Genomic DNA, 13,487 nt, shown 5'->3' with positions numbered 1-13,487 from the left:
CTACGTCACATTGGTCATCGAACAGCCTCCCATCCAGAGCGACACAGAAGCAACCAGGGTCAACGCCCTGCTCAAGGGAAAGATCCCCCCCACAGTTCCCAAAGAGCTGCCCCTCAACCATCCAAGACCTCCCCCACAGTCCCCCCGAAGAAAAAATTATAATTCCATTCCCCACCCAATGCACCAACAAATTGAACAAAAGAGAAAAAGATTAAAAACAAAGGAAAACGCAAAAAATATTTTAAAAAGACAAAAATCATAACAGCAAGGCCAACTGAATATGTTTGAGTGCATGTATGGCAGTGTAACATTTATTTTACTATCATTGCCCCATTAGTATTTGCCAATATAGCATAATATACAGGAAGTTATAGCCTAATACACAGCTCCAAATGTACTCCCAACAGATGCTTGTTTCAAGTTTTATAAGTGAGACATGGTTTGCTGAATAGATGGATTATACTATTTGAAATGCCCTTCCCTAATGAACAAAATACTGTCAGTTTGAAGACTGTTGCAGAGACAAGTGTCCTTTCCTCCCCCCAATCATATAGCTTACAGGACACATGCATCCAAAGACAAAAAAGAAATGAAAAACAGACCATAGAATCAATGCATCATAGCGAGAAAATTAGTGATTGGACTGTGAAGCACTAATATTCTTGCATGGCTTTGTTAACCAATGTGCAGGTGATTTGGCAACAGGAAAAACAGCAGCCCTTTAAGAGGTTCTCCCTTAAAATTTGCAGTTGCCCAATAACAATCAACAATGTATATAAACCCTGGATTGTTGATGCCATCCATGTATTGAGGGGAGGCAGGTAGCCTAGTGTTTAGAGTGTTGGACTAGTAACTGAAAGGTTGCAAGATCAAATCCCCGAGCTGACAAAGTAAAAATCTGTCGTTCTGCCCCCGAATAAGGCAGGACACTGTTCCTCGGCCATCAGTGATGGACTTAATTAAATGACTTGCCTAGTTAAATATATTTTTACAATGGGGGAGTGCCAAGATGGAGGAACGGTGACTTCATAACAGCGCCCCCTGTCAGTCAACTAGTGTATTTACAAATCATTGGTAACAATGAATCTGCAGTGCAGATCACAGTCCCTGCAACATGTAGCCATTTCACCGTGGCCCAAATAGAGAATAAAATGTGTCATCGCGTTCTGTTTCCTTGTCTGGTAAATACAAAGTTCGGGATTGCAGAGATTGAGAAAACTTTGGCAAAGCAAGTAGACTAGTTTGGTGTTCCATCAAATCGTGGTGCGCGTTTCTCGAACCAACGACGGGTAGGTGGTAACGGTGTTCTAAAACAATTTCTCGTCAGTGGAGTATCGTTCGATCCCATAAAGGGCGGTGGGTGTTTGTTGGTCAAGTGAAACGTCTAATATTAGGATATTTAGCACCCTTTAACGCTCACAATAATGCAAAATCATCAGCTTACAAGGTATGGACTACTTGTTCAACAACTTGACTATGTCAAGTGCTTACAGAGACAAGGACAATATACTGGTTAACCTACCCAACGAACAAATAAGTGTAGAGCTAAGCATTTTAAATGTACCTGCCTTTCACGGTCCTAAAACATTGTTTTTTGACGGTCTTACATTAGAACAACGGGCTACTTTATTTCAAAGCACCTGTGTTACTGAACGTTTAAACATAATTTCTATGTTGACTATTGCAACACATCCATCTTACCCGACATTTTTGAGTCTTTGGTCGCAACAGAGTTCTGTCCATCGGCAAGCCCCTGCGACGATGATATCTGGGCGGACTGGGTCATTGAATCTGCCATTTTCCTGTAATTTCACAATATTCTGCACAGTAACGGCGAGAATAAATGTTGTTTTGTCTGTTATTGCTGTCCTTAAAATATCCTCTTCTTCCGACTTTCCTCCTATTCCCAAAGAGCTGGGTGCAAGTGTCACCGAGCCTGTGCACCTTCACGCGCACGTACTGAAGCGCTGTGAGTGCAGGATAGAAAGAGCGAAACAAGGCGGACATTTGACGTTAGCTCATTTAAAGGGCTATACCCAACATTTTCCCATTGTGTTTATAAATGTATAGCCTATTTATGGAAAAATACCTACCACATTTTATTATGCAAACATGACCCTATGTTTTCTAATTTGAGAATGTAAATAGGCCTTATAAAGTGCTTAGGCTATAAAATAAAAAAAAGCTAAGCCCAGTGTAGGCCTATTCACAGAGATGGGCAGTATTTGTGTTACATGTATTGGAAATATGTATACTGAACATAGATTTTAAAGCAAAATGCAATAATTTCATAGATTTTTACTTTTACAGTTCATATGAGGAAATCAGTCAATTGAAATAAATTCATTAGGCCCTAATCTATGGATTTCACATGACTGGGAATACAGATATGCATCTATTGGTCACAGATACCTTAAAACAAAATTGGCTTCACAATGGGCCCAATGGATCTCATCAAAGTATTTTTGTGCATTCAAATTGGCATCGATAAAATGCAATTGGGGCGGAAGGTAGCCTAGTGGTTAGCGCGTTGGACTAGTAACCAGAAGGTTGGAAGATCTTATTCCCGAGCTGACAAGGTAAACATCTGTCGTTCTGCCCCTAAACAAGGCAGTTAACCCACTGTTCCTAGGCCGTCATTGAAAATAAGAATTTGTTTATAACTGACTTGCCTAGTTAAATAAGGGTCAAATAAATGGTGTTCGTTGTCCGTAGCTTATGCGTTGACCTCAGCTAAACGCTTGCCCACACGACGCCATACACGTGGTCTGCGGTTCTGAGGCCGGTTGGACAAACATTTTCTAAAACGGCCTTTGAGGCAGTTTATGGTAGAGACATGAACATTAAATTCTCTGGCAACAGTTCTAGTGGACATTTCTGCAGTCACCATGCCAATTGCACGCCCCCTAAAAACTTGAGACTTCTGTGCACACAATTTGAAAGGAATAAGCTTTTTGTGCTTATGAAACATTTCTGGGATCTTTTATTTCAGCTCATGAAACATGGGACCAACACTTTCCATGTTCCGTTTATATTTTTGTTTAGTTCAATTGCTTCTGAGTAATTTGTATTGCACTGGGCAGAACTACACTCCAATGCATTTTGGAACAAGATACTTTCAAGAGCTGTAATTTGTATTTTCCAAATACAAAAGACTATATATTATTCTTAATTATAGCGGTTCACCATTTTGTGGCCCCCTTTCACCCTGCATTGATATCAGAAGTCTGATTGCATTATGGTGTGATAACAGTGTCTGCTAAGTAAATTAATTATAAATGTGTATGAAAAAATAGACAATCGCAAAGCATGCTAAGTATTATTCTAATGAGCTCTGCCCCAAATCAAGGTTTTGTCTGGAAGGGCTATGGCTTTTGTCAAAATTGACTTTTGTAGCAGTTTAGGATAATTAGGTAAAGCTGTATCCCATCTAGACATGCCCCCTGAAACAAGGCCAATAATAATACCCAGTGTGCTTTGCAGTTCATTTTGGTATGTTAATTTCCACACATATGTTGAGGTCATTCAGCAGAAACTCTTATCCAGAGTGACTCAAGTCAGTGCATTCAACTAAGGTAGATAAAACAACACTAATCACAGTCATAGCAAGTAAATGTAATGTTTCTGTAACATTTATTGAGAATGTTGTTTCTGTTTGGGCTTGCTACTTGCAAATGTATAACTGTATTTCAATTAAATAAATTTCAAAATACAAGTTTTCTGTGATTTATTTGGATACCTTGATCTTTATGGTATTTTGTAATTGTATTTAGTCATTTTTGCCCACCCTGCCTATGCAATATCACATTTCTGTATAAAACATTGCCTTAACCCAACATTATAACGCGTTAACTGAAACAGTGATGGCAAGTCTCGTGATAAACATTACATCATGATAAAGAGGCGTGTACACCCCCCACATTTTTTCAAATTAACGTTTTTCTGTAGGCAAGACATTTTTTTGTCACATTTTAAAATCACATTTAGGCATCCATGAGACACAGCATTAAATAAAAATAGGCTTTAATTATAGGGGCTAAATGGTTGGCAAACACAAAAACACTTCATACATGCTCATGGGCAAGCTCATTTAGAACCTAGTCTGATCATCTTATATAATGTCGCCTAGTAGTTCCCCAGACAACTAGGTTAAGTCGTCTCCGGTGATCTTATTTAGAACGTTTTGGCAACAATGGTGTAAAGTTGAACTACATTTCCATACATGCATCTGTCCAGTCAATAAGGAAGGACAAAAGGGGGCTCGTTCAAACACGTTTAAACTGAGCGCTGGGTGCGCAGCTTAGTAGAGCTGCAAATACGTTGAACTGTCTAATCTTCGATTAAGCACGACTCTGCATTGTTGGTAGCTATTTGAAGGTGCGCCAAAGTTCTGACACGTTTGAACAGCCCGAATACAGTCATAGAACTGCGCGGCAAAAGCAAGGCACAAACAAAAACATGTGGGTGTAGCATTGAACTAACGGGTGCGTATTAGGTTTCTTTCGAAATATTAATAAGCTTACGAGCGGGCTATGAGTTCCGGAAGGTTTGTAAATCGATTGGAATACACATAATAGTTGTATTTTCATGTAGTTGTACATGTTTTGCTATTATACCTGCTAGCACAGCTTGCTAGCTTAGGCATATTGCATAGCCTATTTGCATATTGTTGCTAACTGCACCTGCCGGTCTATCAAATTCCTCAACCTTCGTGTTTTGTCTTGACCAAAAATTAATTTAATAGCTTATTGTTAATTTTACGATCTTGTGTGGGGTGGTGAAATTTTATCGAACCATTTTAAACTATCATGCAATTATCTGGATTTGGTATTATTTTAAAACATTGTTATTAGCTAGTTAGCCCAGTTTGTATCAGATATCAATATTTGTTCCCAGTATTAGGTTAAGCTTCTTTTTTTTAACATATTTTGCGTAATGAATGGATATTTGTGCCACGCCCACTTAGGCTAGTCAGTCTACAGTTGTTTTTTTTGCACAAAGTGAAAGAAGCCATACAAAGGCCTTTGAATGTTAGGGGAAATACAGTATAACTGATTTCAATGTGTGTGCTGGTACTGATTTACACTTTCCTCTCATCCAGCCCCTATGACATCACTGCAGCTGAGAGTGGAGAAGACACACCGGCCTAGTGAGTGACTGCGAACTGTGACGGATGAGAGGGGTCAACATGGGACTACACTCAGCCCAGAAGAAACACTTTCCCCTAAAGGGGATCGATGGTGTGGTTGCGTTGTTCGACGCGGAGCTCCGTAAACCCGAACCGGACCTGGCCCTTCTCTCATTGGTCCTGGGCTTCGTTGAACACTTCCTGGCCGTGAACCGGGTCATACCAATAAACGTCCCGGGGGTGCGCTTCGAGCCACTGGAGCCCGACTGTCCAAACTCCTGCTTCCCTACAGTGGAGTTAGGGATGCTGTCGGCCCTACGTGAGCGTTTCACTGCCCAAATCCGGGGAGCAGTGGACCTGTCTCAGTACCGCAGGCCTGCCGGCGGATCCAGCAGGGAACTGGTGAAGAAGGTGTCTGACGTCATCTGGAACAGCCTGAGCCGCTCCTACTTTAAGGACCGCGCCCACATCCAATCCCTCTTCAGTCTCATCACAGGTAGGATTTGGGGTACATGGCTGATCATATCATACGTCTTATTCTGTCATTTTAAAAGGCTAATTGATCATTAGAAAACCCTTTTGCAATTATGTTAGCACCGTTGAAAACTGTTGTTCTGATTAAAGAAGCAATAATACGGGCCTTCTTTAGACTAGTTGAGTATCTGGAGGACAAGTACATTAGTGTGTCTAGTTTGAGGAACAGAAGCCTCACAAGTCCTTATCTGGCAGCTTCATTAAATAGTACCCGCAAAACACCAGTCTCGACGTCAACACTTAAGAGGCGACTCCGGGATGCTGGCTTTCAAGGAAAAGCCATATCCTAGACTGGACAATAAGAAGAAAAGATTCAGATGAGCAAAACACAGACACTGGACAGAGGAACTCTGCCTAGACGGCCAGCATCCCGGAGTCGCCTGTTCACTGTTGACGTCGAGACTGGTGTTTTGCGGGTACTATTGAGGACTTGTGAGGCATCTGTTTCTCAAACTAGACACACTAATATACTTGTCCTCTTTCTCAGTTGTGCACTGGGGCCTCCCACTCCTCTTTCTATTCTGGTTAGAGACAGTTTGCGCTGTTCTGTGAAGGGAGTAGTACACAGCGTTGTATGAGATCTTCAGTTTCTTGGCAATTTCTCGCATGGAATAGCCTTCATTTCTCAGAACAATAATAGACTGACGAGTTTCAGAAGAAAGGTCTTTGTTTCTGGCCATTTTGAGCCTGTAATCGAACCCACAAATGCTGATGCTCCAGATACTCAACTAGTCTAAAGAAGGCCAGTTTTATTGCTTCTATAATCAGAACAACAGTTCATCTCTGCTAACATAATTGCAAAAGTGTTTTCTAATGATCAATTAGCCTTTTAAAATGATAAAATTGGAATAGCTAACACAACGTGCCATTGGAACACAGAAGTGATGGTTGCTGATAATGGGCATCTGTACGCCTATGTAGATATTCCATTAAAAAATCCAGCTGCGATAGTCATTTACAGCATTAACAATGTCTACACTGTATTTCGGATCAATTTTATGTTATTTTAATTGACAAAAAATGTGCTTTACTTTAAAAAACAAGGACTTTTCCAAGTGACCCCAAACTTTAAAGTAGCCACCCTTTGCCTTGATGACAGCTTTGCACACTCTTGGCATTCTCTCCACAAGCTTCACCTTGAATGCTTTTCCAACAGTCTTGAAGGAGTTCCCACATATGCTGAGCACTTGTTGGCTGCTTTTCCTTCACTTTACGGTCCAACTCATCCCAAACCATCTCAATTGGGTTGGTGTTGGGTGATGATGGAGGCCAGGTCATCTGATGCAGCACTCCATCATTATCCTTGGTCAAATATCCCTTACATAGCCTGGAGGTGTGTTGGGTCATTGTCCTGTTGGAAAAGAAATTATAGTCCCACTAAGCGCAAACCAGATGGGATGGCGTATCGTTGCAGAATACTGTGGTAGCCCTGCTGGTTAAGTGTGCCTTGACTTCTAAATAACTGATTGTCACCAGCAAAGCACCCCCACACCATCACACCTCCTCCTCTATGCTTCACGGTGGGAACTACACATGCGGAGATCATCCGTTCGCCTACTCTGCGTCTCACAAAGTTACGACGGTTGGAACTAAACATCTCAAATTTGGACTCATCAGACCAACGGACATATTTCCACCGATCTAATGTCCATTGCTCGTGTTTCTTGGCCCAAGCAAGTCTCTTCTTATTGGTATCCTTTAGCAGTGGTTTCTTTGTAGCAATTCAACCATGAAGGCCTGATTCACGCAGTCTCCTCTGAACAGTTGATGTTGAGATGTGTCTGTTACTTGAACTCTGGGAAGCATTTATTTGGGCTGTAATCTGAGGTGCAGTTAACTCTAATGAACTTATCCTCTGCAGCAGAGGTAATTCTGGGTCTTCTTTTCCTGTGGCGGTCTTCATGAGAGCCAGTTTCATCATAGCGCTTGATGTTTTTGCGACTGCACTTGAAGAAACTTTCAAAGTTCTTGAAAGGTTCCAGATTGACTGACCGTTATGTCTTAAAGTAATGATGGACTGTCGTTTCTCTTCACTTATTTGAGCTGTTTTTCCCATAATATGGACTTGGTCTTTTACCAAATAGGGCTACCTTCTGTATATCATCCCTACCTTGTCACAACACAACTGATTGGCTCAAACGCACTAAGAAGGAAAGAAATTCCACAAATTAACTTCTAACAAGGCACACTTGTTCTTTGAAATGCATTCCAGGTGACTACCTCGTGAAGCTGATTGAGAGAATGCCAAGAATGCAAAGCTGTCAAGGCAAAGGGTGGCTACTTTGAAGAATCTCAAATATAAGATATATTTTGATTCGTTTAACACCTTTTGGGTTACAACATGATTCCATATGTGTTATTTCATAGTTTTGATGTCTTCACTATTATTCTACAATGTAGAAAATAGTAAAATAAAGAAACCCTGGAATGAGTAGGTGTGTCCAAACATTTGACTGGTAGTGTGTTTGACTGGGGTATGTTTGGGATAGGTGGGGATGGGACGGTGTGTAAGTGGGGGGGGATAACAAAATACCCGGGAAAAGTAATGTTTTTTTGTGTGATTGTATTGCCCTTGTGACCCAATAAAAACCATTGTTCACAAACAGGAAAGCATGTTGTATAGTTTGACTAAAATACAAGGTTGTTTTGTCTGAAGGAGGCTAAAGCTGTTACTAACTCAATCCTATTGCTTTTCTTTATTTTGAACAGGCACAAAGCTGGACAGCTCGGGGGTGGCATTTGCAGTGGTGGCAGCGTGCCAGGTTCTGGGGCTGCGGGATGTGCACCTGGCCCTGTCCGAGGACCACGCCTGGGTCATCTTTGGCAAGAACGGAGAGGAGACAGCTGAGGTCACCTGGCACGGCAAGGGCAACGAGGACCGGAGGGGGCAGACAGTTGCCGCCGGTGTCGGCGAGAGGGTAAGTAAGGTACAGAGATACTTCCACCCCTTGCAATTACATTATAATAACATGCACTCACACACCTTTTTAATATAGCTACTTATCAACTTAGAACTGCTGTTCTACACACAAACCTTGAACTTGTAAACACAGTACAACACCTCTCAACCCTAACCCCCATCTCCCCCCTGTCCTCCAGAGCTGGCTGTACCTGAAGGGTTCCTATATGAAGTGTAACAGGAACATGGAGGTGGCCTTCATGGTGTGTGCCATCAACCCTTCACTGGACCTGCACACTGACAGCTCTGAGATGCTACAGCTTCAACAGGTGTGACCACCATCAGCACATTGGGGATGATAAGTGTGATATAATGAATATTGTAAGGGGAGAGTTTCACCTAAAACGCACCTGTTGGCATCATCAAAGACATCACGCTGGCTGGAACTGTAGTTTATATTTAACTCATAAATGCTTTTCTGTGTTGTCCTCGGTCTCTCTGATCTTTTTCCTACACAGAGGCTTCTATGGCTGCTCTATGAGCGAGGAGACCTGGAAAGGTGATTTATTTTTTGATGCATCTCAAAAGCTTGTTGAAATACTACATTCGTTTTGAAGTGTTGTGGTGAAAATGCTTATTGGTTACATCCAAATGAATTATATTTTTTGTTGTAAGCATGTTATTGTTCTGTCATATCAACCAAGTGGCTCTTTTCCCTTGCTGTGCCACAGATATCCCATGGCCATGGGCACCCTGGCTGACCTGGAGGATCAGGAGCCCATCCCTGGCAAAGAGAACCCCTACACCATCCACCTTAAAGTGAGTGTGTGGATCTGTACACCAACAATAAAGCGGTGACATTTTGATTTGAAACGTCATCTTAACAAAATCATCCTTGAAATATAATTTAATCAGCTCATTTTGAGGAGTTATTCATACCTTGCATGTATGTGTGTTTTTAATTTTTAATTTTTTCCAGGCTGTGAACTCTGCTAAGAAGTACTACAACAACGAACACATCTACCCTTTCATGTACCTGGCTGGCTACCACTACAGACACAGGGAGGTCCGGGAGGCACTGGGGGCCTGGGCCGAGGCTGCACAGGTCATGCAGGAGTAAGTTACTGGAGCAACTAGCTTAGCTACCTTCTCTATGCTCCTTACGCGGCTGCTCTGTGTCAACTATCTGTGTTTAATGGTAAAAAGGTATGTTTGGCCCACAGAAATAACCTTTGGCATCGTTCATTTAAGTGTCCCTTAACTTCCCAATGAAAAGGGCTATAAAAGTCAAATTTGACCTCCCGAGTGGCACAGCATTCTAAGGCATTGCTTCGCAGTGCTAGAGGCATCACCACAGACCCGGGTTGGATCCTGGGCTGTGTCACAACCGGCCGTGATTGGGAGTCACACAGGGCGGTGCGCAATTTACCCAGCATCGTCCAGGTACCGTGAGGGTTTGGCTGGGGGGGTGGCTTTACTTGGCTCATTGCTCTCTAGCGACTCCTTGTGGTGGGCCGGGTGCCTGCAGGCTGATCTCGGTGGTCAGGTGAATGGTGTTTCCTCCGACACATTGCTGCGGCTGGCTTCCGGGTTAAGCGAGCGGTGTTAAGAAGCGCGGTTTGGCAGGTCATGTTTTGGAGGACGTATGACTTGACCTTCGCCTCTCGAGGCCGTTGGAGAGTTGCAGGGATGAGACGATTGAAATTAGGTAGATAAAGGGGGTAAAATACAACAACAACAACAAAGTTACATGATTATTAATTATTAGTATTGAAACAATGGGTACTGAGGCAAACCCTGTTGACCATCTTTTGCTGAGGTATGCAGTGACAATTTACACCAGTTACTGTTTCACCTTTCTGACAGCAGAGGGCAGCAGATGCCTCTCAGGAACGTTAGGCTCTTAATTACAGTGTTTTGTAGACTTAAATCTGGAACAAGTTGTCTGACCATGTCCTTTCAGGCTAGCTTGTGGTTTTGTATGGCACTGTACTCATTATATTGCATGCGTGTCTTCTAGGGGCATAATTCTGTCTGACTAACAGGGTGTGTGTAGCCTAAATACGATGTCCTCAGGACAGGCAATCGCAGGGAGCTTTCCTCCAGCCTTGGCTCTGGTCCTCGTGGGGCAGTAAACCTGCACTTTACTCCCACATAAACACTGTTCATCGGCCTGCAGGGGCTAAAAATACTGACCGACCCGATCACAGGGAACAGCCGACGAGACCGATTTTCTCCTGTTTCTCTGTTGGTCTCTTTCTGTCTCTGTCTCTAGGATGTGTGCACCAGAGAGGCAAGTCAGTACATTCCCTCTCCTCTTGACTTCCCTTTACCTCTCTGCCTTTCCTGTTTCACGCATTGTTCTTCAGTCTCGGCTCCCTCGGCTTGCTGTCACGACAACAAGGATCATGGCATGTGATCTACCAATATAAATAAAATGCCGTTTGAGTATTTTCTGTCGTGGTTTTGGGTTCTTGAAAAAAAAGAAGGGATACAAGTGTTCACACCTTTTAATATCCCTTTTACTGCGTACGTGGAGAATAAATAACCTAATTGAATGAATGAAAGGTCATCATGAACTGACACTTTTTAAAGAAGTCAAACCTCATGTGCTTTATAACAATGTACAATGATCTCACTCCCCCAGCTACAACTACTTCCGCGAGGATGAAGAGATCTACAAGGAGTTTTTCGACATCGCCAACGACGTCATCCCCACCCTGCTGAAGGAGACGGCTGCAGCTGCCGAGAGCGGAGGGGAGGGAGGAGAAAAGGTAATGACTAGTGGAATTTTACATCATTAAGAACAGAGTAAACATTTTTCCCCTTCTCATTTTAATCTCATGTCCCAGAATGATGCATTAATAATATCTCATATGACAGCTGCCTTTCATTGATGTGTTGAATGGACCCCTTTCATCTAACTTCCCCCCTCTATCCCTCTATCTATTATCTACTCATTTCCTTCTTCCTTCCTATGTTCCATTGATTTCTCTTCCCCTCTCTCTTCCCTCTCTCTCGCCCCGCTCTTCTCTCTCTCACCCCCTATCTCGCCCCTTCTACCTCCACCTCAGGACCAGCCCATACAGGCTGCCGCCCTCTCGGCCCTCCAGGACCCAGAATGCTTTGCCCACCTGTTGCGGTTTTATGACGGTATCTGTAAGTGGGAGGAGGGAAGCCCCACCCCCGTCCTCCACGTGGGCTGGGCCACCTACCTGGTCCAGTCCCTCAGTCGTTTTGACGCACAGGTAATCACACCACCACAAGACTGGACTATCCCTTTAAAGGCATCCCTAGTCACTTTATAACCTATTTAACCCAACTAGATGTTTTCACAAACCACCCTTTGAAACACTTTATTATATCCTTGTTCACTGTTACATCCTCCACAGATCCGTCAGAAAGTGTCTATCATCACCAAAGAGCCGGAGCCCCAGGACGACGACGACCAATCCAGCGAGGACCCCCGCGAGGGGCGAAGACGTGGGCCGAGACGTGAGTCCAAACTGGAAGACCAAGCTTCCCCTCCTACACAATCCACCCCCACCACCCCTGTCCCACCACCAACCCAGCCTGCCCAGGCCAAGAAAGTAGGTGGGGAGGGCGGGACGCGGCGTCGCTCCTCAGGACTCCGTGGTGGAGACCCAGAAGGCAAGGCCAAGTCCCCCAGCCCGGTGCCCTCTCCTGCCCAACAGCTGCCCTCCCCCAGCGTGGGTCCCCTGGTGGCCTTCCAGAGCAAGAAGATGAAAGGCATGAAGGAGCTGCTGTCGGCAGCCAAGATCAACTCCAGTGCCATCAAGCTCCAGCTCACCGCCCAGTCACAGGTTCAAATGAAGAGGCAGAAGAGCACACAGTCGGGAGACTACACCATGTCGTTCATGAAGCGCCAGCGCAAATCTCTGTAGAAGGAGAACTCTGGCTGTAGAACTTTCTCCAGCCTGGTTCCCATGTCTGGTTGTGTTGTATAGCCAACTCCCATAGTCATTGTCATAGGAGTGTCTATACAGCACAAACAGATCTGGGACCAGGCTAGAATTTCCATTGGGAGAAAAACAAAGGGAGACTGACTATAGGACCGACTGAGAGGCAAGGCAATACACACACAACTGCTGCATCAGCGATTAGCTTTTTTTTTATTAATTTTTTTTTAAGGTTATTTTAGCAATCATATCATAAGCCCTGATAAGGTCATAAGAGGGTCGGTAAGAACATGACACACGTGTACATGTGGAGGAAGTCACTTTAATCAAGTTTGAACAGAATTGTCAACCAAGTCATTCTTTTTAATCTTGTGATTCAATAATGATTGTGTATCATAGGCCGTTAAAACATTCAATTGCTGTCACTTTGTGTGGATCTAATGGGCAGTAGTGCACATCAACTCTTGAGTTCTCACTGATTTATGTGTAGAAGCTCTGTAAAGCCAAAGTAATGGTGAAAACACCCTGTCTCTGAACCTATTTTGGAATGGGGGAATTACTCTGTTAGAAAGCAGTCTGAATTCCATTCTATATTTTCTGCCCTTGAATCTTAATTTATCTTTTTGATTGAAATCCCTGGAAGTGATTCGGACTATTACTGTGTAACAATGTCCAACTCTGTTACGTTGTCTCTTTATATGCTAGCTATTTGTTGCCTTATACTTTGCCTCTTTTATTTCTAATGTAGGTGGCCTTTAGTTGAGACTAGCCAGAGCTGCAATAGGCAATAGAAAGTGACCAGAAAGACCACACACTGTTTAAATGGGATTGCTGTAGGTGTCCCTGGTAGCTACATTCAGTAGTATTTTGCTTGATAACTTGTTTTTTTTTTATCTGCAGATAATAAAATAAGTTAAAATGATACCCTTTCTCTTTTTAATATTATTGAAATACTGTTTCACATGTCATAATGGGGTATTTGTAGATGTACAGTGTGCATCTGCTA

General features: G+C 43.2%; 2 protein-coding genes across 8 annotated transcripts in view; one reads left to right on the top strand and one right to left on the bottom strand.

The window, feature by feature from the left end:
• The window catches only part of LOC139534652 (reticulon-3-like), a 34,484-nt gene extending 32,439 nt beyond the window's left edge, over positions 1-2,045 (bottom strand). Inside the window, exon 1 of one of the 3 annotated variants that reach the window (XM_071333963.1) lies at positions 1,702-2,045. In XM_071333963.1, the coding sequence (XP_071190064.1) occupies positions 1,702-1,798 (97 nt within the window). In that variant the 5' untranslated portion in view covers positions 1,799-2,045. The remainder of the gene's footprint in view (positions 1-1,701) is intronic. The other 2 variants (XM_071333961.1, XM_071333962.1) reach the window with 2 other exon arrangements.
• A 477-nt stretch (positions 2,046-2,522) lies between these two features.
• On the top strand, positions 2,523-13,403 carry LOC139534626 (menin-like). Of its 5 annotated transcripts, none has more exons than XM_071333911.1 (10): positions 2,523-2,579; positions 5,102-5,624; positions 8,372-8,580; positions 8,762-8,890; positions 9,080-9,120; positions 9,293-9,380; positions 9,541-9,677; positions 11,209-11,335; positions 11,636-11,809; positions 11,954-13,403. In XM_071333911.1, the coding sequence occupies exons 2-10, from the start codon at positions 5,174-5,176 to the stop codon at positions 12,464-12,466; spliced, it is 1,869 nt and encodes a 622-aa protein (XP_071190012.1). In that variant the 5' UTR covers positions 2,523-2,579; positions 5,102-5,173; the 3' UTR covers positions 12,467-13,403. The 5 variants fall into 5 exon arrangements, with proteins under 5 accessions (XP_071190012.1, XP_071190010.1, XP_071190013.1 ...); XM_071333909.1 differs by having other exon boundaries at positions 2,528-2,579; positions 8,372-8,589; XM_071333912.1 differs by lacking the exon at positions 2,523-2,579 and adding an exon at positions 4,277-4,484.
• The last annotated feature ends 84 nt before the right edge of the window (positions 13,404-13,487 follow it).

Source organism: Salvelinus alpinus, chromosome 11 (assembly GCF_045679555.1).
Source record: "Salvelinus alpinus chromosome 11, SLU_Salpinus.1, whole genome shotgun sequence".
NCBI lineage: Eukaryota > Metazoa > Chordata > Actinopteri > Salmoniformes > Salmonidae > Salvelinus > Salvelinus alpinus.
This window is presented reverse-complemented; position numbering and strand designations above follow the sequence as displayed.

Bases quoted from the DNA above. Each gene is read 5' to 3' on its own strand.
- LOC139534626 (XM_071333909.1), top strand. From the start codon at position 5,174: ATGAGAGGGGTCAACATGGGACTACACTCAGCCCAGAAGAAACACTTT. The intron at 9,678-11,208 runs GTAAGTTACTGG...TCACTCCCCCAG, and splicing joins GCTGCACAGGTCATGCAGGA to CTACAACTACTTCCGCGAGG. The intron at 11,336-11,635 runs GTAATGACTAGT...CCTCCACCTCAG, and splicing joins GAGGGGAGGGAGGAGAAAAG to GACCAGCCCATACAGGCTGC.